This window comes from Triturus cristatus, chromosome 10, assembly GCF_964204655.1.
Source record: "Triturus cristatus chromosome 10, aTriCri1.1, whole genome shotgun sequence".
In the NCBI taxonomy this organism is placed as follows: domain Eukaryota; kingdom Metazoa; phylum Chordata; class Amphibia; order Caudata; family Salamandridae; genus Triturus; species Triturus cristatus.
The window spans coordinates 1215709896-1215723358 of record NC_140593.1 but is presented as its reverse complement, the minus strand read 5'-3'; the positions used below and the strand labels follow the sequence as shown (position 1 = coordinate 1215723358).

Here is a 13463-nt window from a genome sequence, read left to right as displayed (position 1 = left end):
ATAGCGCGAACTTGACCCGAATCCAATCAGGTATCAGAGCGCTTTACATAGCACCAGTTACATTACATGAGGACACACATTCATTTTTTGGTTTTTTTGTTAGGCACGGGGAGATTAAGTGATTTGCCCAGAATCACAGGAGGTTTAGCGTCGTTACCGAGACTCAAACCCAGTTCCCCCAGGTCCGAGGTCGAGCGCCCTAACCGTTAGGCCAACTCCTCTCCTTGGAACAAATCTCCCCTGGGAGCTAGTTCCATATTCTCAGAGCGGGTTCGGAGAAAGTAAAGGCATCGGTCTTTTATTTTTTTAATCTGAAGGGGTTCTAGAAAGAGGGAATTTGCACTTCTTAGGCATTGGCTGCGTCCTGAGATAATAAGCTTATTGCTGAGCATTCTTTGTGTATCCTGGTGTAGGGCTTTATGTGTCATACACGCTGTCTTCAAATGGATCCTAGCTTCGAAAGGGAGACAGTGGAGTGGCTTTGGAGAGGGTGTAATATGGTCACTTCAAAAGAAGCAGACCCCCAACATAAACTTCAAAGACTTAGACTCTAAATTACATTTAGTGTCTGGAAATGAACTATAAGAAGGGGAGCTAGGCCTGCTAGTCTCCATTTTGGGTGAGGGGACATCACTCAGGGCACTCAAGACCACCTGACCTTGAGCCTGGAGCACCAGATCCTGCATACTTGTCAAGACCAGTGTGTCCTGTGAGGAAGATGAGAGCGATAGAGGGAGGTTCAGTGGGGGGAGCCCTGCCAAGTGGACTCCCTTTGGGAGGTGAAAGAAGATGCTGCTACACTGATTGGGTCATTGCCTGTGTGCAGAACGAAGTCTGCGATGCTCATATGCCAGAGGAAGGCTGCCGTGATTTAAGTTTTGTGCATCTCTGCACCAATCCGGCTGGAGCTGGGATGCAGCAACCCCGTGTGCCTGGAGCGGCTGCTGTGAGAAGACTGCTGTGCAGTAAGTGCTGTAGCCTGTGTACGGTAGTGGGCGCGACCCCGTATGTCAGGAAACGCCACCGCTGAGGATTTCACAGTGCCAGTTGGGCTGCAGCCCAGTAGCATTAGGATACGGTGACCCCATTTGCCAGAGGGGTCACCAGGACCAACAAGTTGTGTGCCCTCGTCGGAGCCATTGCTGAGAGGAGTGAGGCCCTGTGGGACCCTGTGCACCTCGCCTAGTATGAAGGATTCGCACCAGGAGCTTTGATCACCACCCCCACCCCCTCCAACCCTAATTGCCAGAGGAACCAGAGAATTATCCTGCAAAGAGGAGCCGCTGAGAACATTTGGTTGAAGCTGAGGCGAGGCGCAAGTGTGTGTGAGGACACTCCGACCACTGAGTGCCACGTGCTTGGACTACGTGCAGCGGAATCACCTGAATCTGCTGCTCCAGCGCCTGTTGAAGGGGCGTGCTCAGGAATTCTGGTCCCTTCGATCCTGCGAGGTGCGGGTAAGACAAATTTTAGGCCAGTCGGCCCCTGCGGAACTTGCTGCTAATTAGCGCTGAAACACTGTTGACTTTAAAAAACATGAGAGCCATAGTGGACTCTTGAGACTTTGACTACTGGTGGGGCTTACCCTGGATGTTGCCTATGGTGAATAGAGAATAGCCACTATTGCTGGAAGCGAAGAGGGAGTGGCACCTGGTGAACCGCCTACAGAAACACTAGAGCCCTGACTCCAGGGGGACTGTGCACTAGTTTGTGAATGTTGTGTTTTTCCTTTGTGTTGGTAGCGGTAGAAACTAAAATACTGATTTATTTCTATAAAAGTGAGTATTTATTGCTGCTGCTGTACGTGTTTTGAGTTGTGACCCTGTGGTCACTCCCCTGTATCCACAGCTTCCTGCCTGACGGCCCCCCCCCCCCATACCGAGGGAGCTTTGAGCTGCTCAGATCATGCTATTTCTGAGAGTGAAGTGCTGAAGGGGTTCTTGGCCCAGTTACTAAGAATCCATAGTAGGTCGAGCTCCGGGACATTAGGAGTAAAAGGCCTCAATCCCCTCCGTTGGGCCCATAACCCCTGCTTGTCCTGTGGCGGTTTCCACGGTTGCGGGGATCCTGCGCATGGGCGATCCAGCTGCCCGTTTCCCCACGGATCATCTTCTGGAGGTCCCATCAGGGTTCTGGCTTTTGGGGGCGGCCCCCCACGGGGGACCCGGTGCCCCAGCAACTTCTGCACCGCCACTGTCCTGCGCCGCATGATCCTGTCTGTATTTCCCTCCACCCCTCCAGCAGGGGCCCTCTTTTACAGACTGCCTTTCCCTCCCTGCCATCGGTGTTGTCTCCCCCGTCACGGGAGGCCCACTGGGGGCGCAATATCTTCGCCTCCACCAGTGCGGCTTTGCGGGCCTATAGCACTCTTTGTGTATTGGCTAGGGCCACCTCTTGCTTGTGGAAATCGGCGGAGTCCCTTATGTCTGCCGCTTCTCAGGAGGGTGCCTGTGTTGATCTGAGGCACCATGTGTTGGATGGCCAGGAGCTGGCGGCGTTTATTCTTCGCTCGGCTCTGGACATTTCGGAGGTGCTTAGTCGTACCATGGCTTCTTCAGTGGCCCTTCGCGGCATGTCTGGCTACGGGATAGTGTGTTCCCGGAGAACGTTGGGGAACGGCTGATGGACCTTCCCTTTGATGGTACTCTTTTGTTCCACGCCCCTTCAGATTCTGCCATTCAGAGGTTTCTTGCGGGACTTCGTCCTCCTCCTCCTCCTCAGTGACCTGTGATTCGGTCTGTGTTTCGGGGGGTGTTCTTCCGTTGTTTTCTTGGGGCCTTGTAGCGAGTAGCCCCGGTTGTCTGTTTTGTGTGGTTGATGTGCCTTCAGGTACTTTTGTTAGGACTTTGGTGCTGTTGGCTGCTCGTCCGGCTCTGGTTTGACTTGTGTTTTGGCTGTTTGTAAGCCGTGTAGGCCCTGAGATTAGGCCTTCTGTGTATTCTTTATTGGCTGCTTGGCAAACCATCTGCGGTTTTCTCCGCAGGTTTTTCTGTTTGTCCTCTGCTGCGGATATTTTTTCCTAAGAGGGATCCCATGTTCTGGGATGTAACATGCCCTATGTGGGTTACTGGTAGCTATTATATAGCTCTTTCCTGTGCTGGGGAGGTTTGGTCGTCCTTCGGGCTTCTGCTCTCCATGGCGTCACGGTATGTCGCACGTGCGATGTTCTTGCTGATGGTTTTGGAGTGGCTTGCGTGGTGCCCCGGTCCGTCCGTCCTCCTGGATCACTGTGTCGCTAGCCTAGTCTGGCCCGCTGTCTGCGGCTTTGCGTCCTCTGTCTGGTGTTCCAGGGGGGTCTGGTTACCCTGATTTTTGTGTTCTGGTGGACGGCTTGGTCCGTCCCCCCCCCCCCCCCCTCTTTCTATATGCCTGGTTCCACTTCTTTTGTGGGTCAGTGTGTGCCGGCCCCTCTCTTGGGGCGGGTCCTGGCCCTTCCTGGCCCCTGCCTTTGGCTGACGCCTTGCTTGTCCTGGGTGCACCGTTCCGTGGTGTTGTCTGCTGCTGGCTGTGCATGCCAGTGCTGGCCTCTTCTTCTGCTACACCGTTGTGGCCTTTGATGCATTCTCTTGTGCTCTTCTTCTTCTGTCTGCACTTTGGCGGTGCACCCGTCCCTGCCTTGTCCGCTGCTTGCAGCCGGGGTGTGCACAGCTCTTTCTGTCACTGTGTATGTGTTTCTTCAGGTGGGCTCTGCCTCCGGTTCTACCTCTTCTCCCTAGGGGTTGAGGTGGTCCTTGTGGTCCTTGAGGCTTTTAGGGCGCTGTCTGCCCCTGCGGGGTGTTGGGCGGTTCTCCATTGGTTGGGCTTAGGATTTCTTGGCCTTTCCCTTCTTGTCCCTGTGACATGTCCCCTGCTGGGGCCCTGTGTCTCTGGTCACCTCAAAGACCTCCACTGGCTACCCGTCAATAAGAGGATCACTTTCAGACTGCTTACCCACGCACACAAATCACTCTACGACATCGGACCAGAATGCCTCAACTCACGTCTGTCCTTTTACACCCCCTCCCGCCAACTACGCTCTTCCAGCCAAGCCCTCGCCACTATCCCTCGCATCAACAAGACCACCATGGGAGGCAGATCCTTTTCTTACCTGGCTGCTAAAACATGGAACTCTCTCCCCGCATACCTTCGCCTCACCCAGAACCACCTAGCATTCAGAAAGCAACTTAAAACCTGGATATTTGAAAGGTAATCCTCCTCCCCTTCCTAAGCGCCTTGAAACCCTATGGGTATGTAGTGCGCTATATAAGTTTTGTGACTTGACTTGACTTGACTTGACTGGTGGGGAGGCTCTCTCGCAGGCCCTCCTCCCTTCTGGGTATGGCTAGTGTATCTATTCTGCATTAAGGAATCTTCGGCTAGTAGTCTCTTTCAGATGTACAAGTTACTTATCTTTGGTAACGATGTATCTGGTAGAGCCGATTCTAACCGCAGATTCCTTCACGACCCGCCCTTCCTCCCCATTCTGCGAGGACCCTCTGCTTGGGTTTCTGCAGTCGCCTCCCTCTGGGTGACTTGTCTTCTGTGGGTGTCCTCTTCGTTTTCTTCCGGTCAGGCATCCCTCCAGCTGGTTTCTCTCCAGCATGTGGGCCTCCTTTTGCTCTTTCCCTCTGTTGTCAGAGTCTCTGATTCCCACCGGTCCTCTTCGTTGGGAGTTCTTTTACCTGTCCTTTGACTTCCTACTCTTTTCAGAGGTTGTGGCCCTCCTTGGCGCTGTAGCCTGCGGATGGATTCCCTGTCCTTTGACCTCCTGCTCATTTCAGGAGGTATGGCCATCCTTGGCGGTGTGGTCTGGGGATGGATTGCTCATGCTCCTCTGTACCGGGCTTGTGGCCCTTCCCCTTGTGGTTGTGGTTGCAGGCTCTCTCTCTCTCTCTCTCTCTCTCTTTCTGTCACGGTGCTTTCACATGCTCGTGTGTCCAGGAGGGCTCTTGCCTTGGCTTGCAAGGTGGTTCCACGGAGTGGTGCTTACGCTTTTCTGGCTATGACTTTGCTGCTCTGGCCTTCTGGTGCTTTACTGCCACCTGGTACTTTCGCCTTGGCTTGCACGGTTGTTCCTCAGTGATGCTGTGCTCTATTCCTGCTCTGGCCTCCTGTTGTCGCCTTCTGGTGCCTTAGTGTCACCTGGTGCTGTTTCTCACCTTTTGTTCCTCTCTATTTTGTTTCTCTGGTTTTTCACACACTGTTCCCATGCTCTCCTCAGTTTTGTTGTGATGGCTCCGCGTTGTGGCGTGGAAAAGTTCTCAGAAGCAAACTGACGTCAGCGCGTCGGGGTGGGGCTTATGTGACCTCGCGGACTTCATGCCCGCGGAGGATGTCGGGCGGAGTCGTGTTGTACCGCCCCCCAGCGCGCAGAGATGCTAGGCAAGAAAGTTTGCCGGATCCAGTCTCACGCCTGGGGATAATTCTACGTTAAGGAATCTGCGGTTAGAATCATCTCTACCAGATACATCGTTACCGAAGGTAAGTAACTTGTACTTTAAGTATTTCACGAGTATAAAAAATAAAAAAATGGCGGCGGCTTTAGGTTTGAAGAAGACTGCTGAGGCAGTTGAAACACGTCACCTACCAGTATGTACCTGAATAAACACGCATTTGATCAACCCTGAGCATGCTGGAGTCTGTGTCAAATTTTCAAGCAGACGTTGGAACGTGTGTGTGTGTGTGTGTGTGTGTGTGTGTGTGTGTGTGTGTGTGTGTGTGTATATGTGTGTATATATGTGTGTATGTATATAAAATGTGTGTGTATGCAGTCAATAGTAAGGGCTAAAAATGCCCAATTTACATTGAGTTTTCATTTAATAAACCTCTCACCAGTCCCTGGACCACTGAGCGCTGCTATTGTTTGGCTTTTTGTCAAAAACAAATTTTCTTCACTTCACGGTTTTCCTTACTTAAAGTGAAGAGCACCATTTTTCTGACAGAAAAATATATTTTTTCTGTCAAAAATGCCTTCCATTTTTGTCAAGTGCCCTGCTTGTGGCAAAAAGAAGCAACAGTCTGACCCACACTCAGTCTGCATCATCTGCCTCCCTTACACACATCATCCTGAGACGTGTCATCATTGCAAGAAGCTGTCTAAAAGAACTTTAAAGGATAGAGAAAAAAAATCTGACTGCTTGGCTGTCAGGAGAGAGGAAGGGCTGGTTCGTCAGGGGTACTTGAACTATCTACCTCAAGAGAAGAAGTTCCCTCTCTCAAAGACAGCTCCAGAGAGGCAAAAAGAAGATTTACATCAAGAAGTAGGAAGATTCCTATCTGTTTCCGTCTGTGTCAAAATCGACGTTGGATTTGCCTTTAGCTGCAAAGCACACATCGCGTACGAGACCTTCGTCGCTGTTGAAGCAACGGTGACCATTGTTGAGACTCTCAACACATGGGCTGTTGATGGTGACGCACCACCGTGAGACGTTGAGACACTTCGCCAAGAGGAACTCCATCGATGGCTGCACACCGCTGTTCGACATTGAGACGTGCATCGCAGGTGAAAAGTCAGTCTACGGAAGCACATCACTGGTCGACATCGAGGGATGCATCGCAGAAAGGGACTCAGTCGATGGCTACACATTCCCGGTCGACGTCGAGACACGCTTCACCGATAAAAACTCAGTCAGCGGCCACACATCGCCGTTCGATGTCGAGACATGCATCATCGGCGAAGCCTCTGTTGACGGCATCTCCTTGCCGAGACATGCAACGTCTACAAGGCCTCTGTCGAGAGCAGCACATCGCCACTCGACGTTGAGACAGGATTCGCTTGCTACTTAATCGACGGCCCACTGCCATTCGGCATCGAGGAAGCAGCATGGATAAGCACTGAGTGTCCACACCACTCTGTGCCGACGTCAAAAGATCTTCAGTAAAGGATTACCCACACTTACTGACAATCCACCGGCGTGGGTCTCCATAATAGATGATCGAACTACTTTCAACAAAGTGTTGGTTAGGGGTGCTTGATATCCCAGCACCCACAACATCCTTATCCGTTATCTTTAAGACTTTCCACCATAGGGCATCATCGAGGCCACTGCTCCCTTTGGCCCCAGGACTGCTCCAGCCAGCAATGGACCTGTTTCTCACTCCAGCCTCCCTACATACGGCTCCAACTCTGATCCTTAAGAAATGTAATGTTCCAGACCAGGACCCGTTATTGTTTGAGGACGGATGCACCACCGGACTCGGTCATCATAATCGCTGCCAGGAAGACATACTCTGTCGCTGCCTCCTCATCGGATCCCCTGGATAAGGACAGCAAGCCGATGGACGCTTTGGGAAAAACGGTGTGCGGCACATTTGCTTTTTTTATGAAGGTAGCTAGCACATCTGCCTTGCTAGGGAGATATGACGGGTCTCTCTGGGACTTTCTGTTCAGGTTTACAGACAGATTACCCAAGGAAGACAGGCAGGACTTCCAAAAGATCCTACAGGAAGGGGGCCTTGTCTCCAACCAGCTCATTAGTGTGGCTGCGGACGCATCCGACCTGGCTCCACATGGGAATTCTCGCGGAATCTGTGCCAGACGATCATCATTGCTTCACCTTACAGGTCTTAAACCAGAGGCACAGCAGCGGATTTTTTATCTCTGTTTACTCGTAATTTGCTCTTTGACTCTCACACAGATGACAAAATGGCAAAAATGAAGACAGAGCTAGAGACTCTCAAAGCTGTGGGTCTTGAAAAGCAGAAGGACTTCTGTCGAAGAAACTTGTCCTATGATAGGGTTGTCTATCAACGGAGGTTCAAACCCATCACTGGGCCCTGTGACAGCAGCAATACTAACAAGTCTGGTCTCATTATCAGCGCCACAAGCCAGCGCGGGGACGAAGAGCTAATGTCAACCAGCTTCCTCCTCCAAAATACCAACCAAACAATGAGCCATCGCTTCTCCTGTCTCTGTTACCCACTCCGGTGGGGGCAAGTATCACCAGATACCTGGACGAGTGGCGATCCATCACCAACGACAACTTGGTCTTGAATATTGTTCAGAATGGGCACTCAATACAGTTCAAGTCTCTTCCTCCTGCTGTCCCACCTTCAATAACCTCATGCCACCAGCCAACCCTTCTAGAGAGCAAAGTCACCAGTCTGCCTCCATAAGGAGGCCATAGAAGAGGTCCCACACTCACAAAGTGGTCTAGGAGAATACTCCTGTTATTTCCTGGTAAGGAAAAAGGCCCAAACACAAAATTCAGACCCATTCACTTACGACTGCTAAACAAGTTCATACGCAAAGAAAAATTCAGGATGCTTGCCCTCCACCAGAGCTACCTCCAACTCCATCAAGGGGACTAGATATATTCCATCGATTTCCAAGATGCCTACTTCCACATCCCAATTTCAGAAAACGCAGGTTGTTTCTGCGATTCCAAGGGGCATCCATTCCTCACCGCCCCACCCATCTTCCCTGTTCTGCGAACTGACTTCTAGAGTAACGGACCCTGGCTTTCGTGCACTGGTGGTCAGTGTCTTGCATGGCTCTGCGCTTCTGGCGTGGAATGTCGTGTAAACAACTGACATTAGCGCACGAGGTCGGCGTCTAAGTTGATACCGCAACGTCATTCCGGCGACCACGGCGCCAACAACGAACACAGAGTCGACCAACGCCACCTATCGACGTGCAGGGGTACTGCTGAAGAAAAAATTCTCCGGATCCAGTCTGACGCCTGGGCGTAATTCTAAGGTGAGGAATCCATAACTAATCTATGTCTCTTACAGATATATCGTTACCGAAGGTAAGTAACTTGTTCAATAGTGTCAAGTTACTTCATGGAGCTAAGGTTGCCCCTCATCTTGTGTCTTTCCTTGGCAGCGCGTTTGTATCAAGCCTGTCCTTTTCACAGGTGCTCTGCTCCCTTGCTTCATGACATGAATATGGAGGAAGGGGTCTGAGGCCTACCTACAAAAAAGTCACCATACCACTACGATAAGTCACCACACCACCACTAACTTAAATTTGTCTGGACTTGCCTTCCCAGTGCTTTGAATCAAATGCTTGGTGCAAAGCAAGCATCTTTATACGCTTTTAGGCCTAATGTTGCTTTTTGCAGTCTGAGTTATTCACTGATTTACTGTTGGATGTCGCTTCTTTCGAAGTGAGTGATTCATCATCGGATTAGGAGAACGATGCCATGCATTTTTATCTAACAGCAGCCTCACTTCACATGTTGGAAGCCCAGCAAGAAGGAGGTAAGTTGGTTTCCTTTCATGACTGCAGCAGTCCTCCTTCAAGAGATATGATTGAGAGAAGTCTGTCTGTGAGGGCTTTCATTGTGGATTCCTTCATCGTAAACCTATAGTAAAAAGAGAACTGAAACCTCACACCATGGATCATGGCACTGAAGATTGTATTTCTGTTGTGAGCTCAAGGAATTGGAGGGAACTTCTCTGCTAATGCTGAAAAACAATGCTGTCACATTATATAGCGGGTGTGAACGCAGGGGCCAAGGTCCTGCGCATCAGTTGTGGACTTATAGACCATATGAAATGTAGCCATTTAGAAGGGGATATCCTCTGTCTGTAAATAATCTTGTAGAATAGAAAAGCCTTTTTTGTGGATGCTTAGACATTGCAAGTGAAAATGCCTGTGAATGGGGCACCAATACATTTGAGTTATTTTCTGGTATGGTATGAGAGGTTTCTTTTGTGGCACAGAAAAGGGTCCAGAAACCCCGAAAATATGAACATTCTACATGTGGCTAGTCTTTCAAATGCAAAACTCTTAAGTAACTTTCTTGTGAGATTTGCAAAGCTGCCTCCAAGTAGTCAGTGAATGCTTTTTGCAAAATGTTTTAGGCACTACCCTCGGTGGGCTTTCTCTAGCAGGGCAGTTTGTCCTAAAGCACCTTTTTAGGTGAAGAAGTAAAAACCATTTTCCTCCGTATTCTCTTTTGAAAGTATGTAAATGCATTCAAGTTCCTACAAGGGGAAGGGAAAGGTTATTGGTCATCAGACATTGTTCTCTAGCCGAGATGCTATGACCTGTGGGAGAGCCAAAAAACTTTGACTAACCCTCTACATTTTATTTGAATACTTTAGTTATATTTTGAGCATGATGTAATCATTGCATCAGGACCTTGCTTCTCCTATATATCCTTTTTGAATGAGGTGTTTGATTTTGTCTCTGAGACTGTATAGAAAGCATTTCTCTGCCACCCAATTATATATGTTCATTCCATGAAAAAATGCGATCTAACTGAGGTGTAAGATTCTCCATCAATGTTAACAATCATAACAACTAGAGAAGAGGCCCTCAATGGAGAACTGTTGTGGCAAATAAGTAGAGTATTATTTTACCTGGACAGTAAAGCATACCGTCCTTATCGTTTTGTGGCCTCACATTTCCTCTCTGTTTCTACCCCACACTGTAGCAAACCTACCGGCAAACCATTGTGCAGACAGAGTTTGACCTCCTCCGTCAGGAAAGCAGGGCTATGGTAGAGCAATTGAACTCACTGCAAGAAGAGCTGCGAGCCCAGCACCATCCAAGAAAGGTAGGAGCAAGGCTGTGTTGGCAATTTGACATCTGGTACATTCTCCTAACTGTCCCCTCTGTGAGAAGATCTCACTGTTTTGTCAGTGTTGTTTAGCATTACTTGGCATGGCCTGTATAGCTTCCTTCCCATCTTAAGCTGTGCACAGTCCCGATGTACTTTTTTTTTGCTCACAGAACAAGCCACTGAATCTCAGTATGGAGTGCTTCTGAAGCTCAGTTCCTGTTGTAAGGTGATCCACCCGATATCAACTTGCAGCATTTACAAATAATTATTTGTGCCAAAGGATATCATTAAAAAACACGCTCTCTTTTAAACTGCGCACCTTCGGTAGGAAACCATCTGTTTTCACCCTTTTCCCATTAGAACAAGTATTTAAATTCAAGTTGGCATTCACAAGGCATCCGTCACTTTTACATCCCTACCTCATTTCGGGGTCGACGATGTCAGTTTTCCTGACAGCAGAACCCTGACAACTTTCCTAGTAGTAAAATCTTCCCCACTTGAGATCCACCACTAGACATGGTGTTAGAAGGCTTGCCCCGTCTAGCCCTACCATTTTTCCTTTCAAAATTACCATTCATAACATGGTGTCCCTGGAAAGGGAAAAAAGTACAAATATCCTTCATACATGAGAAGATAAGACTCATTGGTTCATGGTGCAGAGAAAATATGTTTTCTTTTTTACTATCTTTTATTGTTTTTTGGTCCAAGTAAATCCCGCCATCTTAGTGGGAGTAGTTTCATTGAAAAAACTTTTACAACAAGACAGGGTTCGGAAAAGATAGCCTGAGGGCTGTGGCTGGGCTAACAGATGGACTGCTTCCAATGGTACAGTCGTTTGGTGGCTCCTCTGCCAATCTACAAATGAGCTTTGAGGTCTTTAACCCCTTCAGTGCCCGCCCCTTTCCCCACCCTGTGCCGGCCGTTGCATTAGCGGGCGGGGTCTATGACGAGCTGGACTCGTCATGGGCACAGCGCAACCGCGGCCCATGACGAGTCCAGCTCGTCATGGGCACTGAAGGGGTTAAAACTGCATGCTTTCCTTGTCAAGCCCACTAGTTCAGAAGCCAGTGAGCAAGCGGCTTGCACAAGGACATTGCTTTGTAGAAGGAGATCTTAGCACAAATCTTACCAAGAGATCTCCCGATCCCTGGTTGATCACAGTCATAACCGTGTGATCTGGACAAGAAGTGTAAAAGGTTACGGTACTAAGATAAAGTCGTGTGGTGTGAATTGATCATCTGAGGACTAGAGACTGGATCATGTCAGTTGAGGGTATCAAAGCACTGGGATTGCTGTTGGTCGAGTTGGTATGAGGTGTTAGCGGACACACTGGAGAAGCAGCAGGTCAGGATCACAAGAGCGACAAAGTGCTGTTCTCTTCCAGGGGATCCTCATCAATAGTCATAAGCACTTGAATATTCCCGCCCATGCGTGAGGACCCCGGAAAATATATAATAATTATATATGAAATCATATATATATATATCTATATATCTATATATATATATATATCTATATATATATATATATATATATATATATATATACACACACATATACATATACATGTAATTAAAAAAATAAAATAATGCAGCCTTCCAGACATAATAGGCTCAGCAGTGCTGTGAGATCTTGTCTTTGCACGTACACAATCAAATCAGGAAGATCAAAAAACACTGAAACTGCTTTTAATGAACAGCAGAAAAGTAGTCCTGCAAAGAGAGAGGCAGGCATTGTTATCCATAGGCTGCATTGTAACTTCAATAGCATAGAGTCTGAAAGCAAATGTAGAAACACAAAAAACTGGCACCGTGCCTTTAAGGCAGCCATGACCCCTAGCTTCCCATCATGCCTCAGGGGTGACAGTTAGGTCAGTTGTTCTTTCCGGCTCCTTCAGTCAGGACCCTGGTTAATCAGCTCCAGAGATTTTTGGCTTTTCTGTCAGACATTATATTCCTTTTTCACTTTAAACCCTTTTACTTCAACATTTTACACCTGTTGGAGTATTCCTTTACCTTTTTTCAGGAGTTTGGCATTTTTTATCTCTCAGAAATACCTTCTCTTTTTGATCCTTGCCCTTCCTGTGGCAAAAAGAAGCCCAAAACAGATTTCCACTCTGTCTGTATTCTTTGCCTTCCGGATTCTCATGTTCCTGAGACTTGCCAACACTGCCAGTCTTTACAAGATGGACTCTCAAGGACAGAGAAAGGATTCGCCTTTAAGTCATCTCTGAAAAAGGTAAAGCTTCTACCTCTGGAGGCAGGTCCCCTGTGAGACAAAAGAAGAGGAGACCCAGATAATCTTCTAGAAGCAAAATTCCAGTCTGTTCTTCGTCGGGCTCGACGTCGAGAATGCCTTCACCGGTGAAGAAAACGTTGCCGATAATCCCATTGATGGTGGGCTCGCCTTCGAGAGAACATCGGTCGTCGTCGAAGACTTCCAAATTTAGAGGTACGTCACCAGTGACGAATCCTGCGCCACCATCAACCGGACGACGGTTGGCGTCGAGGAGTCGCTCTCCGTTGGTGTGGGATCACCCAACGCCGAGACACCGCTCTCCGTCGTCACCGTCGGTACGGCGTTAGAAGTCAAGGCGCAGCCCTCCGTTGCCGTCAACCAGGTGGCGGTCAGTGTCGAGGCCTAGGTCATCAACGACGTCAAAAAAGGATTCAACGTCGAAGCAGCTCCCTCTGCCGCGGCCATCAAGACGCTTGACGTCGAGGCCAAGATCATCTGCGACGTCGTGAAGAGATTAGACGTCGAGGCGGACGCCTCCATTGCAGCCCACGACACGGCACTCAATGACGAGGCCTAGATTGATGGCGTTGAGGGGTTCAACGTCGAGAAGAATTTCACCATTACCTTCCCCACGTACAGCGTTGAGACTTGGTACTCCGTTGGGTACTCCTCTTCCAACGTCGAAGCACAAGTCTCCGTCGACGGGACATCAGTCGACGTCGAAACACACAC

General features: G+C 49.0%; 1 protein-coding gene across 6 annotated transcripts in view; it reads left to right on the top strand.

The window, feature by feature from the left end:
- The window catches only part of LOC146797097 (uncharacterized), a 679272-nt gene that overhangs the window by 387179 nt on the left and 278630 nt on the right, over positions 1-13463 (top strand). For all 6 annotated transcript variants that reach the window (XM_085629734.1, XM_085629733.1, XM_085629730.1 and 3 more), the window contains one exon: positions 10365-10487. In XM_085629734.1, the coding sequence (XP_085485860.1) occupies positions 10365-10487 (123 nt within the window). The remainder of the gene's footprint in view (positions 1-10364; positions 10488-13463) is intronic.